The 6,046-nt window shown below is 44.6% G+C and overlaps 1 protein-coding gene across 1 annotated transcript; it reads left to right on the top strand.

Moving 5' to 3' along the window:
• The first annotated feature begins 4,799 nt into the window (after positions 1-4,799).
• LOC123932200 (olfactory receptor 2Z1-like) lies at positions 4,800-5,750 on the top strand. Its single transcript, XM_045989953.1, has one exon. The coding sequence runs from the start codon at positions 4,800-4,802 to the stop codon at positions 5,748-5,750; it is 951 nt and encodes a 316-aa protein (XP_045845909.1).
• Positions 5,751-6,046: the final 296 nt, after the last annotated feature.

Here is a 6,046-nt window from a genome sequence, read left to right on the forward strand (position 1 = left end):
CTCTGATAAAAAGGGAAGATAAAAAGAAGCTTTCTGATGCAACACAGTCCCTCAGAGGCTCTATCCTCAGACAATTTTGTCATTCACTCCATAGACCAAGGCAAGATTCATTAACCAAAGGTGCTGGGTCCCAGGGAGGTTTTATCAAGAAGGCATCCCAGGATAAGGAGAATTGAAGTATGTGTGGGAGCCAAGAGGGTGTCTCTTAGACCCTGGCAAGTAGAGGTGAGAGTCTGGAATCCCACTGTTTGTGATGATTTCTGGAGAGTAAGCATGTTTAGAGAGGAGGTATTGATGGCAAGAAAAAGCCCCTGAAGTTATAGTTTTGTATACATTTTCATAATCGTGCAGAGTTTGAGTATATGCAGGCATCTGGAGGGACAGAGAAGACTGTATACACCTCTTAATCTTTCCCGGCTCACCAGTGAGCGTCTTACCATTTGTTTTACCTCAGCCCATCAACACTGCCTCAAGCCTCGAGCCTCACGCTTTGAGCGGCAGGCGGGAGCAGGGGGTTGTTTATTTTAACGTCCACACAAGAACTTCCATAGAAGCTGGTGAGCTGGGAGGACCTGTTGTCCTTGATCGTTGCCCAAATATTGGATTTACGTCATGCTCCCTGCCACAGCTCAGAGATATCCTTTAGCCCCCCTTCCAGAAAATCTAAAACACTGACATCCCAAAGCAGTTTTCAGAGATCAGATCAGATCAGCTTGGAGAGCCAGGACAAAAAGAGGTAACCCTCTGTTCAGCTGGCAAAGTAGAAAGAACACATGACTGGGACCCCTCAGAATGGGTTCAGGTGCCAGGACTGCCGGTCAATCCCTGTGCCACCTTAGACATGTCATTACACTAAGCATTTCCCTTGAAGATTCTGTCATCCAGCAAATGCACAAGGAGCACTTCTATGTTCCTTGTGCTGTGTGGTCAGAAGTGAGGGTCAAACAGAAAACAATTTGTGAGCTGAGCTCTCAAATACTCATTATTTGATTACTAAATTAGCAAAGGAAAGGAAAGGCAGGAATGCAGTGTAACTTGAATGGGCCAGAGGCACTTTTGCTTCTGCGACCCCTTCCTCCAAAAATAACAATATTAAAAAATTATATTTTATAGCTTGTTATTTGTATAAAGACACTTATAGTTCTGGTTGGATGCAGTCATCTTTTCTCTTCTGATTTTAAAAGAAATAAATACATTTTACTGTACCCTGGACCACATGTGCCATCTGATGGAGGAAGAGCTCAGCCATGCTTCCTCGTAGATGAGAGATGCTGTGAAGGTTTTGTTGGCAACAGAGAGTCTGCTAACTCCAGTGCCTCTTCTCTCATCTTTCATTTCAGCAAAGGACATCAGATCTTAAAAAGCAGAGAGTAAAGAGGGAAACATAGAAGCGGTTTAAAAGTCAACTCCAAAAATAGTTGGAGGGGCACCTGGCTGGCCCAGCTGGTAGGATCTACAGCTCTTGATCTCAGGGTCATGAGTGCAAGCCCCATGTTGAGTGCAGAGCTTACTTTAATAAAATGGTTGGAGTTGGAGGGACTTTTCATCCTAAGGTGTGAGGTAGCTGACTTAGAACAAGGAGACAACACACCCAAAGCCAAGACCGGTTTCTGTCTAGGGTTTCCTGCTGCCTCACTTGGGAAGGTGGGTTTAGTGGAGGGAAGCATCCTGTCCTGAAGGAAGGAAGTGTGCAAAGCTCCAGGCAAACCGTGACAGAGAGGATCACAGTTCTGTTGGAGAAGATGCTTAGAGGAGATTCCAAAAGCCAGCAATGGAAGAAGGTGCTATTCTGTGGTTGTGTCATTAGCAAAGGAACCACCTGGCAATTCTGGAAGGAAAGTGAGGTTAGGGAAACAGGGTTGAGTATGAGGGAAGGAAGGGGGCCTTTCATAGGTAAGACATTGGGGAGACATCATATAGTCTTCAGAGGTAAAGGATCCACGGTACCAGGACAAGTAGTACTGAGTTCACATCATGCTCTAGACCAAATGACACTTCTTGGAGGTAAACCATGGTTGATCTGCATGGTTTCTTAAGGTGGAGACTGGAGAGCTGTTGACCAATCCACTGTAAGGACCACCGTGCCAAAGTCAGGTGAGTGAGCGGGGGAGCATCATGGCAAGGGAATTCAAGACCATGAACCCACAGCTAGTGAAGTGGCTCCTGTCCCAGAACGGGCAGTAGGATAACTGTCAAACAGAAGAGAAAAACTTAACCTGACTGGAGTAGGAATGCCAAAGGTTTACTTAGGAAAGCAGAATCTGAATGATCCATTATTTTTTGTTGGAAAGTAAGGTGTGAAAAAAAAAAAACACAGGAACCCTAGAATCATACCAGCAGTTGTTTAAAAATTAATTCTACCACTTCTTTGCTGGGTGATCTTGGACTCCTGTATGACTGTCCTGGGGTCACTGTGTGGTCTAAAACAACAGACATCTGTTCTCTCACAGTTCTGGAGGCCAGATTTTCAAAGTCAAGGTGTTGCCAGAATTGAATCCTTTTGGAGGGTCTGAGGGAAAATCTGTCCCGCGCCTCTCTCCTAGACTGTGGCAGCTCTGGTAACCCTTGGTGTTCCTTGGCTTATAGCTGGGTCAGTCCATCTCTGCCTCTATCTTTACACAGCCACCTTCTTTCTGTATGTCCTCTCCTTGTCTTTCAATAACATTAGTTGCTTGATTTAGAGAATACCCCAAATCCAGGATGATTTCGTCTTAAGATCCTTAATATAACAGCAAAGACCCTCTTTCCATATAGGAGCACATTCTGAGATTCCAGGCGGACATGAATTTGGGGGCAATGCTATTCAACACAGTATAGTTGGCTATTGCACTTCTTCGAATCTATGCTCCTTCACCTAAACACCGCAGATGATAACACGTACCAGTAAGATCAAGTGAAAAAAAAATGCCTGTAACACTTAAATGGTAAATGTTAAACACCTATAGTACTTAAAATTATCCAGCCCTAAATGCCAATAGTGTCAATATTGAGAAACATTCAACTGAAACCCATCAGCCTTTCTCTGATCTTAACGTGGTGTCCGGTACATAGCGAATGCTTAATAGGAATCACTTCCCTTTTTCCCCTTTGGTAGGGCGCTTGAGGTGGAGATGTGGGTGAAAAGAGAAGAAATAAGTACGCTGTCCACTTGAAAATCCTTTGACTAGCTCCAAAGAGACTGATTGGTTATGAGTTTACCCCAAAGGATAATGATTAAAGAACAAACCCTTCTCTATACAGAGTCATGGAAACAATGCAATTCTCCGGGGATTTTAGTTGGGACTAGTCTTTTTAATAATTCCTTTAAAATGTACCTGGAAATTCAACTTCACAGATTAATCTCTAGGCATGCATCAGACATGAAGCTTATCTCTGCTAGAAGACCAAGATAATGGACCCAAGAGATCTCCCAGAAGCTCTGCTCCAGGTCAGAGAAGAGTTGACGGATGTCAGTTGAAGGGTTTCTTAACCTTGGAACTATTGAAATTTGGGACCAGACGGTTCTTTGTGGTGCATTATATGATATTTAGTAGCATCCCTGATCTCTACCCACTAGATCCATTAGCAACCCCAGCCATGACAACTGAAAATATCTCCAGATATTGCTAATGTCCTAGGAAAGAGGGCAAAATCACCTCTGGTTGAGAACCAACAATCTAGGATAAGAACAGGGAAATTGTTTTTTCAGGAGAGCATGACTGAGAATAAACTTGAACTGATCAATTTTTGTCATGCAAGTGGACAAGAGTTATAATGTTGAATAAATCAACAAAAAGGGCTAATACATGTTGAACAGTCTTACTATATGCCAGACACTGAGCTAAGTACCAGACATAAATTATCCTATCATAGGTGAATCATGCTACCCAGCTGACTTTTTTAAAAGATTTTATTTATTTATTTGACAGACAGAGATCACAACTAGGCAGAGAGGCAGGCAGGGAGAAAGAGGAGGAAGCAGACTCTCTGCAGAGCAGAGAGCCCGATGAGGGGCTCAATCCCAGGACCCTGGGATCATGACCCAAACTGAAGGCAGAGGCTTTAACCCACTGAGCTACCCAGGCGCCCCACAGCTGACTTTTTTAATGTATACATTTCCTCTACAATATAACTAATAGCTGTGAACTTAAAACAAGAAATCTCCAAATGGTTGTCATTGAGCTATGTTGTTTAATTCATTATCTCATTTAATACTCCCAACTACTCCTACAAGAAAGGTGTTATTTATCCCTATAGACAGATGGGGAAACTGACTCCCAGAAAGATTAAATAACATGTCCAAAGTCACAAAGCTAGGACACAGCTGAGCTGGTATTCAAATCTTGCTCTATTCAAGTTCCTTTAACCATATACCAAACAATCCACAGACTCCATATTCCTTCTCCAGGCTCATCATCCCTTATTATCTTTGGCAAATTCTCCCTACTTGATATATAATCTTTGGAATACCTCCCCTGCTTTGGCTGAAGGGCCTCTTGGATGGGGTATATTCCAATATTCTGCTGGGACTAACTTGCACTTCCTAGCTCAGGGAGAGTGTTCAACTGAAAATATTGGTGGATTGTGCTTGCTTGGAGGACCAAGACAAGAATTTCCTATTCCCTATCTCCTGACCAAAGCAGACATAATAAATCAGTGATTTTTTTTCTACTGAGACTGAAAGTGCTCCTCATCCTTCTTGAGGCTTTAAGCAACCACTACCAAACAATTTTATTTGGCATGTAAGACAAGACTATTACCCACTGAGACGCCTTCCAAATATCCTGTTCTTCCTACAGATGTCTGATTCTTCCTGGAGGATGAGAGAATCAAATCAGTCAGTGATCTCAGACTTCACTCTCATGGGGCTCTTCAGCCACTCAGGGCCACATCTGGTCCTATTCTCCCTTGTGGCTATCATATTCACTACAGGCCTTCTGGGCAATGCCATCCTGCTCTTCCTGATCCACACTGACTCCAGGCTCCACACACCCATGTATTTCCTGCTCAGTCATCTCTCCCTATTGGACGTTGGCTTTCCACTGGTCACCATCCCCAAGATGGCAGCTGACTTCCTGCAGGGAGAGGGTTCCATCTCCTTTGGGGGTTGTGCAGCTCAGATGTTCTTCCTGATGCTGATGGGTGTCTCTGAGGGTGTCCTGCTAGCCCTCATGTCTTACGACCGCTATGTTGCCGTGTGCCACCCCCTGCATTACCCTGTGCTCATGAGACGTCAGGTCTGCCTGCTCATGGTGGGCACCTCCTGGTTGTCGGGTATGCTTGTGGCCTCTATCCAGACCTCCATCACCCTGCACTTCCCCTACTGTGCCTCACACACTGTGGATCACTTTTTCTGTGAGCTGCCTGCCCTGCTGAAGCTGTCTTGTGCAGACACCTCTGCTTATGAGCTGTCGCTGTCCATCTCGGGGGTGCTGATCTTGCTGCTGCCCCTGTCACTCATCACCACCTCCTACAGCCATGTGTTGAGGGCTGTTCTCCGCATGCACTCTGCCGAGGCCCGACACAAGGCCTTTACCACCTGCTCCTCACACATCACTGTGGTGGGGCTCTTTTATGGGGCAGCCGTGTTCATGTACATGGTTCCAGGTACATACCACAGCCCACAGCAAGATAATGTGGTCTCCCTCTTCTACAGCCTTGTCACCCCTACACTCAACCCCCTCATCTATAGCCTGAGAAACCGAGAGGTTCGAATGGCTTTGGTCAAAGTCCTTGGCGGAACTGGCTTTAGGTCAAAGAGGTGTTCCTAGGACCCTCCCTTACAGTTGAGGCCTGTCTCGTTTGCAGTTCATGTATGCAAGGTATACTATAACCAACTCCTTTTCTCCCCCCAGATCTGCTTTTTCTCTTGAAGGTTTATAGAAAACAAAAATAGTGAACCCAATCACTTAAACAAGAGGAGGGTCTATTTGCTAGGGTTTTTTTTTTTTTCATTCTTAAACAGAAGGAAATTTTTACCAAAATAATACTAACCCAACAGCTCATGAATATTTCAGCCATGCATTAGTGTCCTGGCTTACACCCCATTCTTATACATTTATGCACA

Source organism: Meles meles, chromosome 20, assembly GCF_922984935.1.
Source record: "Meles meles chromosome 20, mMelMel3.1 paternal haplotype, whole genome shotgun sequence".
NCBI lineage: Eukaryota > Metazoa > Chordata > Mammalia > Carnivora > Mustelidae > Meles > Meles meles.